The sequence below is a fragment of the Convolutriloba macropyga genome, chromosome 2 (assembly GCF_964194025.1).
Source record: "Convolutriloba macropyga chromosome 2, txConMacr16.3, whole genome shotgun sequence".
NCBI classification, from domain to species: domain Eukaryota; kingdom Metazoa; phylum Xenacoelomorpha; order Acoela; family Convolutidae; genus Convolutriloba; species Convolutriloba macropyga.
In genome coordinates, this window is record NC_134469.1 from 20,740,489 (window position 1) to 20,757,863 (window position 17,375).

The following is a 17,375-nucleotide window of genomic DNA, read 5'->3' on the forward strand; positions in this document are numbered from 1 at the left end:
CATTACCTTTTGTATTAAACCATTAACTCACTGCCTCTCTAGGTCTGCTCTAAAAATTGGTGAAACTTAAACCACTGTCAACAAGAGAAACAAAATGCAGCGAAATTTTATATTATTGAAAACGTTTGGTAACGTTAAAAAATCCAAAAAAATTAAGGTGGTCAAAAACCTGATAGTCTGAAAAAGCTGACAAGGTTATCAAAAGCCCTCAAATAATTCATGATTCTAATCTGAAAAAGATCGCGAAAGCAAACGGCAGATAATAATCTTAGAAAACCAAGTTAAATCTTTTGAAAATGGAAAGCTCAAATTTAAGAATCAGAAAACACCTATAATTACACTTCTAATCACTGCAATTAAGACAAAAAACAACACACACCTGTTTTCTTGTACATAAGCTAGACATTATTTCATACTAAATCAAAAATAAAATTGATCATAGAAAAGACATAAGCAGCAGAAAATTTAAAGGCAGAAAATCGTTTCAATTAACACCGAGGCCGGAAAAAGCGGTAGTAATTAGTCATAAGTGGAATATTTGGAAAAAGCTTGCTATCAAACTCTCAGTACTGCCTTATGCTGAATGAAATCAATTGCAAACCAAAGAAATGCTGAAAATCTGAAAAAAAAAAGCTGAAATTCATTTTTTTACAACTAAAAAAATCAATAAACCGAAAATGAATGAAGGTGCCAGGACAAAACTAGAATGATACTAACTTGAATTTAAATATGGGCACAATGTACGGAACACCGTAACATAAAGATATTCTTGATTATTGAAATTTAAAAATTAATTTAAAAAAAATCAAGAAATTTAAAAATTATTTTAAAAAATTCAAGAAAAGACTGCATTTACGAAAAATTTTAACTGTTTTTTCAAAACTTAACGCCAAAAATGATTGAATTTTTAATGAAACGCAATTGAAGTCCCTTATGTTGGACAAAAAAACTATTTCTAGCAATTACAACCAAAAGACAAACAAAAAAACTGACGAAAATGGAAAAAAGTACCCAAATCGGATTAGCATATGTACAATTTTATGAAACAAAATTACATCCAGGTAGAAAGAGGCGTTGAGTATAGGAATTATCAAAAAGAAGTTGCCATATTAACTGATTTTTGACAAAAAGAAGGTTAAAAGATCCAAAAAAGAATAAATTAATATAAAAAAAGGCCAAAATTAACTAAAAAATTAAGAATTATGTGCCAATTTTCAACTTGAAACGCATTTTCAGGCTCTGCAAGACACTGTGGTATCAATTTCCGAGGTAAGGATTTCATTATAGTATCGAATAAAATTTATTTCTACAAGAAACCAAAAAAAGCAAAAAAAATTGGGCCACTTAGACGAAAAAACGGCTAAAAACGGTCATCTATATGTGCAATTCAGTCAAGAACTACTTTTTAAAGTCAAAAAGTCATTCACTAAACGCAGCGCATGATCAAAAAACTTCTATCGCTTAGCGAAAATCTGTTCACCAAGACAGCTTTTCTCACTTTTGCTTTTAGGTCAAAATGCCGCGTGAACAAATCTACTTCCTGTAAAAAAAAACATAGCCGGAAGAATTCCGGAAGCGACTCGAAGCACCAAAACTTCACAAAAAGCTGAAGCCATTACCTTTTGTATTAAACCATTAACTCATTACCTCCCCGGGTCTGATCTAAAAATCGGTGAAATTTAAACCACTGTCACCAAGAGAAAGAAAATGCAGCAAAATTTTATTTTTGAAAACGTTTGGTAACGTTAAAAAAGTCAGAAATTTTTAGGATGGTCAAAAAACTGATAGCCTGACAAAGCTGACAGGGCCATCAATTGCCCTCAGATAATTAATGATTCTAATCTCAAAAAGATCGCGAAAGCAAACGGCAGATAAAAACTTTTCAAAAAAGACAGGAAAGTCAAAATTATTCAAAAAAGAGTGCTCAAAATTAAGAATCAGAGAACCACTACAATTAGATTTCTAATCACGGCAATTAAGACAAAAAATACATGATTCTTCCTTGTTGTATATATGCTAGACAACATGATTTCATACTAATTCAAAAATTAAATTAATCATAGAAAAACAAAAAGCAACAAAATAATATTCGAAGGCAAAAATTGTCTAAAAACAATACCAAGCCCGGAAGAAAATTGCAATGAATAGTAATAAGTAGAAATGTTGGAAGAGACTTTCTAGCAAAGTGCCAGTAATGCCTTATTTTGAATTAAATCAATTGCAAACCAAAGAAACCAGGATCTAAGAAAAAGCTGAATTCATTCAATTTTTTAACAATTGAAAAATCAATATAACGAATATAAAAGTAGGTGCCAGGACAAAACTAGAATGATACAAACGAGAATGTGAAGAATATGGACACAATGTAAGGAACACCGTAACAGAACGACCAATTCTTGATTTTTGAAAGTTAAAAATCAAATTTAAAAAACCAACAAAAACGAGTACATTTCATTGATCAGCATTCGAGACATAGAAAAGACAACGAGTCATTCGAGACAAAAATCCAACTTGCTGAACAGAATAAAACAAGAAAAAGCAGAATTCAGACATACGAAACAATGAATCATTTTGCAAAAAAGTGGTCAAAAAATACTTAAAATTCTTATTGAAACGAAATTAAAGTCTCTCAAAATACTATTTCTAGTAATTAAAAGCAAAATGCAAACAAAAAAACTGAAAAAAATTGGCAAAAAATTACGAAAATCGGATTAGCAAATGTACAATTTTATGAAAGAAAATTACATCGAGGTAGAAAGAGGCATTGAGTATATGAATCATCAAAGGGAAGTTGCCATATTAACTGAGTTTTGACCAAAAACAGCTAAGAAATCCAAAAATGAAGAAATTAATAGAAAAAAAACAAAAATTAACTAAAAATCAAGAAATATGTGCCAGTTTCGCATTTGAAACGCAATGTCAGGCTACGCAAAACACTGTGCTATCAATTTCCGGGGTTTACATTTCAACATAGCATCGATTAAAAATTATTTCTACAAAAAACCAAATTACAAGCAAAAAACTAGGCCACTTAGACGAAAAAACGGTCAAAAACTACTTTTCAATGTCAAAAAGTCATTAACGCAGCGCATGATCAAAAAACTTCTCTCGCTCAGAAAAAATTAGTTCACACTGCAATTTAGGTCAAAACATCGTCTGAACGAATAGTACTTCCGATAAAAAAAAACCTTAAGAAAACCAATACTCCTCTTCGAGTCGTAAAAAACCGAGAGAAAACCAATACTCCTCTTCGAGTCGTAAAAACCAAGAGCACCGCAATATAGCTCCGCTCATCTTACTACTTCGCAGCTATAAAAACAAAAAGACCGATAGATAACCACTACTCCTCTTCGAGTCGTAAAAACAAAGAGCACCGCAATATAGCTCCGCTCAGCTTACAGCATCGTAGCTATAAAAGTCTAATAGATGTTGAAAAGGCCAATGGTTAGAAACTTGAGAGCTGATTTCAAATTAAAATGATAATTTTATTTGATGTTTGTTGCGCCTTTACAAAAATAGTTAGGTGTACGTAGTTTTTGGGTAGCATGTTGCAGCATGAAAGTCAGAAACCCGCAGCCGCCCATTGACTTTTGAATTTTTCGTTGGGAAAAATTGAAAAATCCAAGCTTTAAACAGCTCGCTTTTTCGCGCCAATATTTTGGAGGATTTTATTTGAGACTTCTATTGGAATTAAAAATCGAAGTATAAAACCCCCCCGCTACTTTAAATATTTTTGATAGAAAGAATGAACGCACTGTGGAATAACCGTTCTATAGAGACACCAACATACAAGTTCACAGAGAGTGACGCTTTACAAACATTTATACAACCCCAGTTATCAAGACGACCTTTAACAGTTATTGAAGACTAGAGCTGCGATTGCAGCACCGGCACTCGGCGCCATTCTGCATTAACTAACCTCTTCGTGCACTACATAGGTCGTGATTTTGGTTTTGAGCACTCTGCCAACTGCTCCGTTAAGTTCTCCTAAAAAGATCGGTTGAAGAGGGTACTCATCCAGCACTCTGATCACATCACCCCTTCTGTACTGGAGCTCACCAAGGGCACCCGTTTGGTGAGAGTCCACAGCCTTCACAAGCGCAACTGTCGAATACTCCAGTTCGTGTTGGTACCTGGTCAAAAAGTGGATATTATCAATACTCGAAAATGACGTGGCAAACTATTAGCGTTACACCAAGAAAAAGACATTAGAGAAAAATTCCAAAACACAAAATAACGATTTGACCTCGAAATGCAGTTCGATTCTGTTGAAGTTTTCAATGGGAGGGACAAAGGAGAAGAGGCTGTTAATGGTAGCCTGCTTTATTGCCTGGGAGAACTTAAAGGGCTTCAAATGATGTTAGATCTTATTATAAACGACTACAAGCATATCCGGCAGACTGCCGGAAAATAGCCAGTGATCCCCATGCCTCCAATTGCAATTGAAACTAGTTCGACTCACTCCTTGTTCTTAATGAGGATCAAGAGACTAGTATGAATACCAATAATCATTAGACGGTAACTAAGGCTAAATAAAGCAAAGTTAACAAACGGGTATCTATAATTGGGCTTCATGCTTTTTATAACAAATCTTGTTTTTGAGTTCTTTTCTCCCAACATAGACGCCGTTTGATTCAGGTTGCTTTGAGGATCAGACGTTCTAAAAATGCAGATTGATTTAAATGAGCAAAGAAGGAAATTTGCAGAGCTCAGATTTCCTGAAAAAGGGGGGTACAGCTAAACAAGTTTTTGTCTGACGAAAACAACCGACTAATGTCGGAAAAATTGCCCACGAAAGGCTAGTGAGAGCTCGAATCTATTTCAGCCTGCTTACTAGGGGGATAATTAAATTCACTAATGGGTGCTTGAAATTGCATCATTGGAGGTTATTGTATACCACTATAAACACTAAATTTAAAGTGAAAAAATAAAAAAGAAACCAACTTTGGCGCACTTTTAATTTGAATTTTCGTAAAGAACTGCAACCAATTCGGTTCAGCTGCTTAAAATTCTGAAAGAGAGAGGGGGCGCAAAAGCCACTCAAAAAGTCAAAACGGTCAAGCTAAAATTTTGCATAAAAGACACGTTTACAATAATTGCTTCAGAATTCGTTCGAGAGCAATTAATCAATCTATAATCAGAATAAAAACATTGTGATACAATGCAGTACCATTCGCTTTTTTGAACAACTTGCTATCCTTCTATGTCGGCGTGACCAAAATTGCCACTCTAATTTGACTTCAAAAAGTCTAAATGTGTGAACAGATGTTAAAAAACGGAGAACAACCCGCCAAGAATCAAACTCCTTGAACTATAAAAGATAAACAAAATAATGTCGCACGAATTTCTCTCGAACGACTGGCGAAGAGGCAAACGACTTAGAAGAAGCGAAGTCCAGAGAAAAATTCGTGGTGCAAAAACTGGGGAGGGGTTCCAACCCTTCACCTCTCGGTTGACAGCCGGGGACGTTCACCTTTATGCATCACAGGCTATGTACGTTGGTTGCACACAACTGATCTCATTTTAACAAGAGGTTTAACTTCTCCATGCGCGCAAGTCAAATCGCGCAAAAAAATCTAGGTTAAGCGTGAAGATTACATAAGAACTGATCGAAAGAATGTTCCTGAAAATATTACTCTCGAAAGGATCGAAAACCGGTCCCGTGTAATCATTGAATACGGAAGTCACACACGTTTACAAAAATTGCTTAAAATTGTGATCAAAAGCAATTAGAAAGTAGGGACTAGTAATCCAGCTGGGGCTTAGGATTATAAGCATTAGGGGGAGGGGGGTCAAGCGATGTTGGGGATGGGGTAGGGTTGGCATGGCAGGACGAATGGGGTGCTCAAATAGCCAGGCGGACTGGGGAGGGTTGGGGTTTTTGGCAGTGTGATAGAAGGAGCTCGAAATTCTCGAGATTAAGAGCGGGCCTTCACAACATGAAACTGTCTTTTCAAAAACCTTTTTAGTTATTACTTAGAGAATAGCAAGCCGTAAGGCTGTAAGAAAGATTCTCAGCCACTTATTGTCCTCCGGGAAACTCCTGTTAATACCGTCATTGAAACCGATAAATCAAAAGCGCCAGACAAAAAATCACATTAAAAGACCATTGGACAAATATAATTGCTACGAACTTTGTTTGAGAGCATTTGAAAAGGAAACAGAAACTTCCCAAGTGCAATCCTATGTTGACTTAAGAAGTGAGTTCAATTTCGTACCCTTGAACGAGTTAACGATAAGGATGACTTGGCTTTTAATTGAACGTTTTGGTGGTCATGAGGAGAAATTGTTTAGGACCTTTTGCATTAAAAAAACGATGACAAAAAACAACCGACTAGCGTCGGTCGAATTGCTCTCAAACGACAGGCAAGCATTGGCTTTGCTATTCATGCGGGGTCATGCGATGGGTGGAGGGTTGGGAGAGTTAGACGAGAACTGGTCCGAATGTCAGGTGGAGGAGGCTCGATGGGGAAGTTGGTGAGAGATAATTGGGAGGATTGAGATGTACCAACTTTTAAGATTGAAAACCGTCCGTCACATAGTGAAAATGTCTCCTCAAGACAGATTTGCTGAATCACATTCTTAGACAGATCGCAATAATAAGTAAGCAATAAGCGTAAGGCTCCAAGAGGACTTAATGACCTCCGTGCGTGACCTGTTTATCCCGTTTTTGAGGACAAAAAGTCTGAAGGGTCAGACAAAAAATCGGTAAAGCGAAAAAATCGCAAACATAGCTGGCAGATGGCCAGAAAATAGCCGCAATAGTCTCGTAGATTGACAGTCTCAAAAAGATAGTAAAAGAAACAGATCACAAAATAAAATTCTCATTAATAAATGCGTAGATTTAATAATTTGATTAAGGATCTGTTTAACTTCTATTAGCTGCTTCTATTAGTTGCTCTCAAACGACCTTCAATAGAGAGTCAAACGATTGACCTAAATTCCTTGAATTAGAAAAAGTTAGTTTCAGAGTGAGGAAAGTCATTTTAGAGAGTGAGGTAGTTCACGTCTGACCAAAAACTTAATTACGCGAAAGAACAGAAACTCGCTCCACTAAGTGTGAAAAATGACGCCATGCACGCAATTCAATTATAAGTGCATGAAGGAATGATAAATGCAAATTTTAAGTGATTGTGAGATCATATTGATTGTCACGACGACCTGACCAGCAGATCAATTGATCAAGTACAATCAAAAAGACCAGCAGTCAAAATTTGAGAAAATAAAATAAACAAGATAAAAAAATCTCATCAATAAATGCGTAGATTTAATAATTTGATTAAGGATCTGTTTAACTTAATACTGCTTCTATTAGTTGCTCTCAAACAACCTTCATTAGAGAGTCAAACGATTGACCTAAATTCCTTGAATTAGAAAAAGTTAGTGCAATTCAGTTAGATTTTAAAACTATACTTAACTCAGCTTCTAAACTGAAAGCTGTAAAGCCTAATACCAGTGTCAGCTATCATTCAATCTAATGAACTTTGATAACCTAATGCACTATGACTAAAACTCTTGAAGCTTTTACTCTGAAGTCCGAACTTGGTCAATTCAAAAATACCCCATAACCTACGCAGAGGCCTTGAAAGAATTCAATTCACCAATAAAGATAATAAAAATTCGAGAAATATGAAAAATACTTAAAAAATTGAAAAAATACCCGGCAGATTGCAGGAAAATAGCCGCCGTTGATTCCAATAAGCATGATTGGGATTGAACGAATAGAATATATTGAAAAAAAAAAGATTTTTTGTACAAAAATATTTTTGAAAAAAATTTTTTCGACGTTCAAATAGCGGGCATCTGAAATTGGGCTTTATGGGTTTATCCCGTTTCTATTTCTGACTTCAATTTTTTATACCAACTCTGTTCATTTTGAATTGCTTTGCTTAGCAACTGATGTTCAAATTCACTTTTAGCAGAATGAGAGAAGAGAGAAATTAGCCCAGAGAAGTCAAAAAGATTTCACGCAAAATGTCGAAAAAGCGGCAAAATGGTAAAGCGAAAAAAAGTTTGACGAAGTAAAAAAAAATACGAGCGCAATAATAGCCGGCTGAGAAGATGAGGGCGGCTATTAAAAAGCTAATTTAAAGAAAATTTCTGAATTTCGCAGTAAAATGTGGTAATATTTTTTTGTCCCTGGAATCTGTCGATCGAGCCAACTGCAAGAACTAAAAAAGTTGGATTGGCCCTTACAGATCGATAAACTTTGATGACATAAATTGACAAAAATAAATGACAAAATTTCAAAAAAATTTGAAATTAATTTAAACTTTTAATGAAATGTTGCTAACATTTATAATAATTTTTTGAGAACCTTTCAATTGTCTCCAGAGGCTAGCCAGTAACAGAAGGGCAAGCCCTTAAATGTTTCATTGCCTCAGTATACTAGGAACATGTAATATTCTGAAAACTTGAAAAAACATATAGCAGGCAAATTGCCGGAAAATAGCCGCCTTGACGCGCTTGATGCACATCGAGATTGAAACAAAAAAAAAGAGAAATTAGCCCAATTTTTTCTGGTTTTTTCAGTCTCAAAAGTGATCTAATTTGGCGTGCGATTCAGTTAGATTTTAAAACTATACTTAACTCAGCTTCTAAACTGAAAGCTGTAAAGCCTAATACCAGTGTCAGCTATCAATCAATCTAATGAACTTTGATAACTTAATGCACTATGACTTGATGACCGGGCTGTATCGGTATATCCCGTCTCTTTTGATTTTGATCTTTTGACATTGTTCGTATTCACCATATTGCGCATATCAATGCATGAAAGAGTTTAAAATCGACTCAGTTGAAACAGTGATTGAAGTACGTCAGGAGTCAAACGTGAAAATCGTGACTTATGTAAAACAAAAAACATAACCGACTAAACGTCGGAAGAATCGCTCTCGAACGACTAGTGGGAGCTCTAATGAATTGCAGCCTGCTTCAGTGGGGGGGGGGGAGGGAGGGGGGCCTAAATGGGACTAAGAAGTTTAATAGTGGGCTTCGAGGTTAACATATACCACTATTGAGATTTAAAGTAAAAAATGACACCAGTTTCGGCGCATTTTTCATTTGATTTTTAGTATTAAATTGCCGCCAATTGATTTCAGCTGCTTGAAATTTTGATTGAGAGAGAATTTTAGATCACACGAAACGCAAAAAGTCAAGGGCGTAAAAGTCAAAATTGTCAATTAAAAATTGTGCATAAAAAAGACACACACGTTTACAATAATTGCTATGAACTTCGTTCAAGAGCAATTAAACGTGATAAAAAGGTAAAGCGATTTTAAAAAAGGAGAGCGCCTAAATAATAGCCGTTGAGAGGCTGACGACGGTATTAAAAAACAAATGAATTCCTATATTCTTATAAAAAAAAGGACAGAGTGACAAAAATTCCAACAAACGAAGGACCTATTTGAAAAATTCTCAAACTGTTCAGAAACAATTGGCGTATAAGAAGAAAAACGCGATCAAAAGGGAAAACGAATTTTTAAAAAAGGAGAGCGCCAAAATAATAGCCGTTGAGAGGCTGGCAGCGGCTATTAATCAATTTTTGTCAAAATGCCATTCCATTTCCCGTAGCAACTATGCAGTAGCATACTACCAAACCCTAGAGGAGCATACCAGGCCATTGAGGTTAGAAAAACTGAATAGAAAAATTTTCAAAAAAAAGTTTTAAAAAAATGGTTAGCTTTATTGAAAATTCAAAGTCATTGAAAAATGTGTGAAAAATATAGAGCACCAATACAATCCAATTTTCGGGTTGTAAAAAACCAAGAAGACATCCGCTAGCACTTTGCGGCTATTAAAAAAGTCGACATGACTAATATTATTGCTTAAAACTTCGTTTGAGAGCTATTAAACATTGATGAAACACACCATCAAGGCAATATTAGCTTAAAAAGCAAGTCCTGTGAAATACTAAGCGCCTAAAGTACTTACCTCTCTATCAGTCTCTTCAGAAAGAATCCCTGCTCAGTGAACACTACAATTGGCTCTAGTCTGTGCTGATTCACATCAGCTCTGATTTCCAGCTTCTTCAACTTGTGATCGTATTCGACTAACTTCACATTGGGGTAATACAGCTCAGTCACTACTTTGAACTCAGAATGAGAACCATCTGCACTTTCATTCGAGACTAACTTCAGACCACTATGTGAAACTGCAATGTGTGTAAAATTGAGATATCCGCTATTTGTTCGAATTCTGTCACAACAGCATCTTTTCCGCTTATTTCCTGTTTATACTTGGTATAAAATTCCTTGGAAAATTCAAATGCTATTTCACAATCTTTTTTGACTTGAAAGAAAGTCGTGAAATCAAATCATTGGCTAATACTATAAAATTTGAAACTTCAATGCGTTTTCTGGTTAACCATGGAAAATATCTGTTCCCCGAGTTAACTATGAAAGGCCAAGGTCAGGCCATTGAACCAAAAAACCGCATTTCTGATTAAGTTTTCGGAATTTTTAGTTTTATCTCCGTTTCTTTTGGCTCCCTGCCAAAATGTAAAACGCAGATCTCCCCCAATTTTTCATTAATTTCTCGAAAATAAACCGCACCTCCAAGCTCCATTTTATTCCCAACAAAAACTAAATTTCTCGAAGATTTCAAAATTCTACGAAACGGAAAAGAGTCATCCCTGTCCCGTATAACCACAACTGGGTAAATCCGACTGAAGTAAAGCTTCCAACTTTTGGCACAAGCTATTACCCAATCTCTGACGTCATCTGAAACGTAGCTGGTCTCGGTGAAATTGCGCACACCATTAGCAGTTAAGTATGTGATCATTTCAGACTGCTCTGACTCTGTAAGTTTCGGGGATCCAGAGGAAAATACGTCAGCTACTATTTGGTGGAACAGGAGGGTCTTTAATCTGTGGTGGTTCACCTTCTCAGTGGGCGAGAACATCTAAAAAGACAAATTTTATCTTGATTATTGTTGTATGCGTACAAAGTATTGATCCTATTGGTCTCTGCAAAAACAAACTAGGCTAAAAATACAATTCCTATTTCAAGAATTACTGCCCCGGCAGAATATGGTCATATAAAAATTGTCATTTTTATTTTATAATGGTATACAATAAATGTAATGGCTAGCCCCACTTCTTCTCAGGCTATAGAGCATAATCAGTGCAAAAACACATTAGTTCCTTCACAAACGTTTTTGAAAACAAAAACATGAACCTTGTTCAAATGAGGAAACAGTTCGCAATTACCCTCAAAACCTACAGACCTGTCATATCATTCATTAAATGGGGGGAAGCTATAATGTAGAGACTATTTTTCTTGCCCTACTGCGTCGACCTAATTAATTGTTCTCTTCGCACTAGTACAAGCAAAAAATAACTTTTGACTCTTTCTCAAGTGTTGAAAAAAGCGCCATTTTCGTACCCTTTGTTTCTCTAAACACGTTAGAACAAAAAACGTAGTCCCCTCGTACCTTGTACCCAGCACTCGGGCGCAAGCGCCATCGTTTCAGGGCACTAGGTCCCTAGGGTGACTTAGATTGGGTCCTAATATATACATAGCCCCAATATGGCAAATTAACGTTGGTGGGGATTGGGCGTTGCATGCCCACTAATATTACATTATTATTCTAGAGATGCTTACCTCTTTGCGGACGAAGAATTTCCAGGGTACTTTGTCGTACCTGAGGAAGGGGGTCTTTTTGGTGGAGTACAGCTGCGTATTTCCCGTGTCATCGATCACAAATTCTAGAAAATGACAATTTAACCTTAGCTATAGCATAGAAAAGTTTCGAAGCGGTTTCATTCTTATAAGCTGATAGAAAATCTTAAACAGATGAATGAAATATGATAAAACTATGTAGAAACAACATCGATAAAAAACGAAAGTTCAAGTGCCGCGCGATAACAAAAACAACTAACCAGAAAACGAGTTTTTGTTCAAACACTATTTTCTCATTCTTCTTCAAAATTCACACCGCAAAAGTCACTCGTTTTATCGGTCCGCCTCCTTTTTCGGCGTGACCAAAATCATTGCTCCAAATTGGCTTCAAAATTTATCAAATTGGCCAAACATATCAATCAAAAAGCAGCGTATTAACACAATCTTTGAAACGTGAAAAAAACCACGTGTAGCATTTGACTGCTTCTACAGCGCATCCTCCTAAAATAGAATTCACCGATTAAAAAATAGATAACCATTACTCCTCTTTGAGTCGTAAAAAAGAAGACAGCGCCCCAAAACTATTCAAATTCTTGAAATCGTAAAAAAGGAGAGCGGCTAAATAATAGCCGCTGAAATCTGACGATGGCTAGTAAACAGGTAAATATATTCCTAATATGTTCGAGTTTTCTCTTACAAAAACAAAAGTAAATAAAAAAGGATAACTGAACTAGTTTCTATCTGTAGCCAGAAAATTCTCGATCAACTGAAACCTTGAAGACAAATACAAAATGACAAAAAATCTAAAAAGTCTGTATACGTCTAACATACGCTAAAGACAATCAAAGCGGTTCTCAAACGTTCAACTACTCGATAAGAGATGAAGAAAACCACTTTGAATTAACCGCAAAGGTTTAAACAAAACAACGATTGAAAAAGCCGCACGTTAGAAACTAGTTTTTTGCTCAGCAGGAATTTTTTCACAACTAATTTTCTCGATATCTTTTAAATAACAGTTGCGAAGAAAATCTCTTCCTTTTCCAATTTCGTTTAGCAATAAAGGAAAAAAATTTATTTATCATGTGCGGAATCAATTTTCAAATTCTGTTATAAAACTTGATCGCTTAAAAGAAATCAAAACAGACCAAAATCGGTCAAATTGCTTTCAAACGATAAGCGAGCAATTGGCATTGGTCGTACCTAGCTTTGGCTTGAGCCTGAGTGAGGGGAAAATGAGGTAGTAGAAAATAGGACGCATTTGGGCTATTTTCGGTGGGGCTGGGGTGGAATGAGGATTGTTGTTTGAGAGCAATTGAAAATATATCACCATAGCGCCTCTTCGAGTCGTAAGACAACGTCCTAATAAAATTCAAAATCTGCATTGTAAAAACCAAGAGCATCGCAAAATAGGTTAGCTCAGCTTACAGCTTTAAACAACTTTCGAGTCTATCGTTCCGCAGCCGTGAAGGCAAAAGTGGCATATAGAAACATCTTTGATCTTCAACCGCCGTCAACTAATTGCTTGAACTCATCAGTAAAACTACTCGTGAAAGTTCGAATAAACTGAAACGTGAAGAAACATACAAAATTCGCTTTCTAAGCGTGAAGGAAATGACAAAAAAGTTCTATATAGCCTGCATACGTCTAACATGCGCTCAAAACAATTAAAGCTGTTCCCAAACGTTCATCAACTCGTTGACAGAAGAAAACCACTTGGACAGGATCGCAAAAATTAAAACTAAAAAAATTGAAAAAGCCGCACGTTAAAAATAGTTTACTTGCTCAGCAAAAAATTTTCTCACGCCTATCTTTCTAAATGTCTTTCAAAAAACAGTTACGAAAAACATCTCTTCTCTTCTCACATGCGGAAGCAACTGTTACATCCTCTTATACAATAAATCGATCGCTTTAAAGAAACAAAACATATCAACATCGGTCGAATTGCTCTCAAACGACAGGCGAGCATTTCGCATTGCTCGAAACTAGCTTTGGGTTAAGCCTGAGGCCAGCTTAAGCTCAAGTGAGGTAGCACAAATTGAGATGCATATGGACTATTTTTGGTGGGGGTTGAGTTGAGTGAGCTCTTTCGTTTAAGAGCAATTAAAAACATAAACAAACTAATGTCAGAATAATTGCTCTCAAACAACAGGCGGGCGGAAAAACAGTTGACCGAGCCAGGATTCGAACCATGGACCTCCCGTTACCTCAACAGAAGCACTGCCCACTCAGCTATCAGTCCCTGTTTTTTTTCTAAGCTGGAATAGTTTTTATTTTAGCAACAAGCTTTACTTCGGAGTGGGGACAATAGAGATCACTCAAAAAGGAAGAACGAAAGAGTGAAGAAGTCACTTGAGAAGTCAAAGAATGTTCCAGAAGAAAAGCGCAAGCGGTCAAGCGACAAATTTGCTTAAAAAAGACTAACACGTTTACAATAATTTGCTTAAAAAAGACTAACACGTTTACTAATTGCTATGAACTTCGCTCAAGAGCAATTAAAAACATAAACCGACAAATGTCGGAAGAATGGCTTTTGAACGACAGGCGAGGCAATTTCATTCAAGGTCTTTAGTCTAGATCAGTTTTTCTTTATGGGTGCAAAAAATTTGTCCCCCACCGTGATTCGAACCACTGACCTCTCGTTCCATGGCCACCCGCACCAGCTACTGCGCTACGAGTCACTAACTTTTTCTATGCTGCAACCGATTTTATATTAGCAACGTCGGAGCACTAGAGATCACTCACAACTGATGAACGAAAGCGTGAAAAAGTCAAAATTTGTAAAAAAAAAAATTTGCATAAAAAAGACACACACGTTTACAATAATTGCTATAATTTCCTTCAAGAGCAATTAAAAATGATCACCATAACGCCGTAGTCGTAACAATACAGCGCCCTAATAAAATTCAAGATCTTTCAATTCAAGAAAAAACCAAGCTCACCTCAAAAACAGCTTCGCTCAGCTTACAGCTTTACAGCTATAAACAAATGTCGAGTCCTCGTTCTGCAGTAGTGAAAGCAAACGTGCCATATAGAAAGATCTTTGATCTTCAACCGCAGCCCATTAGTTTATTAGTACTCATCAACTAAAGTTTTCGTCAACTTCCTTCAAAAAGTAAGAAGCGAGAGATCAAGAAGCACGAGGACCATTCAAATAATACTTTGCTTCACCGCCAAATGACTATGAAAAAGTAGACAGATTTGACGTACTTCGAACAGTGAGGGCAATGTTCTCCTTGTAATTCTCCGCTCGTGTAGCTTTGAAATGATACACTTCCGGCTTCATCACCACTGGCTGAACATGCGAAGTCTTTTCATTCAACACAGAGTCCAGTCGTTTCACAGCTGAGCTCACTTTACCTTGTGTCACAGGAGGTATTGTTCCACTAACACTTGCTCTATGGTTGCTATAGCGGTTATTGACGTTGGATTCTCCGCCTTTCTGAGTTATATTCGAGATACTACCTCGCGGAGCCTGCAGCAAAGACAATTGGTTAAATTAACTTTTGAATCTCATCAAAATCATCGCCATATAGCCAAAAAACTTACTGCAGCTGCTGACAGAATTAAATTACCTATCATTACAGATACTAAGAAACGATAACATACCCGGCAGATTGCCGGAAAATAGCCGCCGTTGATTCCAATAATCATGATTGGGATTGAAAGAATAGAAGATATCGAAAAAAAAAAGATTTTTGTACAAAAACATTTTTTTAGTCCGATTTATTTTGATGGCATTTCGTAGTTGAACAGACTTCTGTTTCTTAGAGAGAGGCTACAGGGGCTACTATCAATACTAATAAGCACAAGAGATGGTAACTAAGACTTATAGGAGCATTCAAATAGCGGGCATCTAAAATTGGGCTTTATGGGTTTATCCCGTTTCTATTTCTGACTTCAATTTTTTATACTGACTCGGTTCATTTTGAATTGCTTTGCTGAGCAACTGATGTTCAAATTCACTTTTAGCAGAATGAGAGAAGAGAGAAACTAGCCTACAAAAGTCAAAAAGATTTCACGCAAAATGTCGAAAAAGCGGCAAAATGGTAAAGCGAAAAAAAGTAAAAAAAACGAAGCAAAAAAAATAGGAGCGCTATATTAGCCGGCTGAGAAGATGAGGGCGGCTATTAACAACAACAAGAACAAGCATGCAAACTCCAAAATCACTGAAAATTTTTTAGAACGAATATTGTCAGAGTCGTTAAATCGTTACATACGAGTGGCAAGTGTTAAAAACTTTATTATTTCTCATTAACGACCTTTCCAAACTTGTAATTTTTGAGACCAAGTGATAAGACAACCATTTTTTTTCTAATGAGGGTTATACAAACTTATGAGGGTGTGTCAAAGTATTTCAAACTTTACATATCAATTGATACTATTAAATAGCTTCAATAGTTCATCAATTATAAAATCTCCGACCCCTATCATTACTGAAACTAAGGAACGAGAGAACGACAAGAACAGCAAACCAAAAAACTCAAAAAATAGTAAATTTTTTGAAAAAAACCAAATCATAAAAAACTTTGGAATCTACCCCAACATTATCAACATAGCTGGCAGATTGCCAGAAAACAGCCGCAATAGCTTCGTAAATCTGCAGTCTCAAAAAAAGGCAAAAAAGAGACCAAAAAAATTCGTCTTTTCATTGAAGGCTGAGATGTTGAATTTTGATTAAGAATCTGTATAAGTTTTTGCTGCCTCTATTAGTTGCTCTCAAATAACCATCATTTAGAGTGACACACGCCCATTTGACCTTATGTCATTGAATTAAAGTAAATAAAAATCAATTTCAAAGTGAGAAGTCATTTTTGAGAGTGAGGTAATTCAAGTGCGACCAAAAATTTAATCACGCGAATGAACAAAAAAACACTTGCTCCACCAAGAGCAAAAAATTACGTCACACACGCAATTCGGTTGAAATTGCATGAACGAAAGAAAAAAAAGATTTGAAGTGGTTGTGACGTCATATGGTCGCAACAAAAATCGCTACGACGAAATAGAAAACATAGCCGGAAGAATTCCGGAAGCGACTCGAAGCGTCAAAACTTCACTAACAAAACCGTAAATACAGCGGAAGCCACTACCGTGTGTATTACACCATTAACTCACTACCTCTCCAGGTCTGCTCTAAAAATTAGTGAAACTTAAACCCCTCACCAACAGAAAAATGCGGCAAAATTTTATATTAATGAAAACGTTTGGCAACGTTAAAAAATCCGAAATAAGTAAGTTGGTCAAAAAACTGATAGTATGAGAAAACTGACAAGATTATCAATTGCTCTCAAGTAATTCATGATTATGATTCAAATCTGAAAAAGATCGCGAAAACAAAGGGCAGATAATAATCTTAGAAACTAAGTTGAATCTTTTCAAAAAAGAAAGTTCAAATTTAAGAACCAGAAAACACCTATGATTACACTTCTAATCACTGCAATTAAGACAAAAAACAACACACACTTGTTTCTTGTTGTACATATGCTACAACATGTTTTTATACTAATTCAAAAATTAAAGTGATCATAGAAAAGGCATAAGCAGCAGAAGAAAATTCAAAGGCAAAAAATTGTTTAAATTAATACCAAGGCCGGAAGAAAGTTGCAGTAAATAGTCATAAGTGGCATTTTGGGAAAAGGCTTGCTATCAAACTCTCAGTACTGCCTTATGTTGAATGAAATCAACTGTATAACCAAAGAAATGACGAAAATCTAGGAAAAAGTTAAATTCATTCAATTTTAACAACTGAAAAAATCAATA

General features: G+C 36.0%; 1 protein-coding gene across 3 annotated transcripts in view; it reads right to left on the reverse strand.

The window, feature by feature from the left end:
• Window positions 1-17,375, reverse strand: part of LOC142357847 (unconventional myosin-XV-like) — a 163,282-nt gene that overhangs the window by 46,966 nt on the left and 98,941 nt on the right. For all 3 annotated transcript variants that reach the window (XM_075409359.1, XM_075409363.1, XM_075409353.1), the window contains 5 exons: window positions 14,826-15,090; window positions 11,601-11,704; window positions 10,631-10,899; window positions 9,931-10,194; window positions 3,920-4,133 (listed from right to left, as the gene is read on the reverse strand). In XM_075409359.1, the coding sequence (XP_075265474.1) occupies window positions 3,920-4,133; window positions 9,931-10,194; window positions 10,631-10,899; window positions 11,601-11,704; window positions 14,826-15,090 (1,116 nt within the window). The remainder of the gene's footprint in view (window positions 1-3,919; window positions 4,134-9,930; window positions 10,195-10,630; window positions 10,900-11,600; window positions 11,705-14,825; window positions 15,091-17,375) is intronic.